The sequence below is a fragment of the Corapipo altera genome, unplaced genomic scaffold (genome assembly GCF_003945725.1).
Source record: "Corapipo altera isolate COAL_440 unplaced genomic scaffold, ASM394572v1 0, whole genome shotgun sequence".
Classification (NCBI taxonomy): domain Eukaryota; kingdom Metazoa; phylum Chordata; class Aves; order Passeriformes; family Pipridae; genus Corapipo; species Corapipo altera.
In genome coordinates this window covers 353,578-353,946 of record NW_020884872.1, presented here as the reverse complement: position 1 = coordinate 353,946, position 369 = coordinate 353,578, and the positions used below count along the sequence as shown (strand labels likewise).

Sequence of the window (369 nt, the reverse complement as noted above, 5' to 3'; positions counted from 1 at the left end):
TGCTGTGCCCCTGATCCCTGCTGTGCCCCCCTATCCCTGCTGTGCCCTCTGATCCCTGCTGTGCCCCCAGGCCCGCAGTGCCCGTGCCCGTGTGCCAGGGGGCTCGGAGGACGTGTTCAGCCTGGAGGTGCTGGGGCCCGTCCTGCCCCACACCCTGCGGGCGCTCACCCGGCTGCTGGGCCCGGCCCAGCGCGGGGCCTTCCGAGCCCTGCTCAGCACACACCAGCCCAGTGCTGCCTTCAACTGCTGCCCCCAGCCACAGGTGAGCGCAGCCCTGCTGGGAACGGGGCTGGGGGGCAAACAGGGACACCAACACCTTCCCTGGGGCTGGGGGGCAAACGGGGACACCAACACCTTCCCTGGGAATGG

At 71.0% G+C, this 369-nt stretch overlaps 1 protein-coding gene across 2 annotated transcripts in view; it reads left to right on the top strand.

Moving 5' to 3' along the window:
• DONSON (downstream neighbor of SON) overlaps positions 1-369 on the top strand; it is a 4,991-nt gene that overhangs the window by 3,910 nt on the left and 712 nt on the right. For both annotated transcript variants that reach the window (XM_027634368.1, XM_027634377.1), the window contains one exon: positions 71-262. In XM_027634368.1, coding sequence (XP_027490169.1) covers positions 71-262 — 192 coding nt within the window. The remainder of the gene's footprint in view (positions 1-70; positions 263-369) is intronic.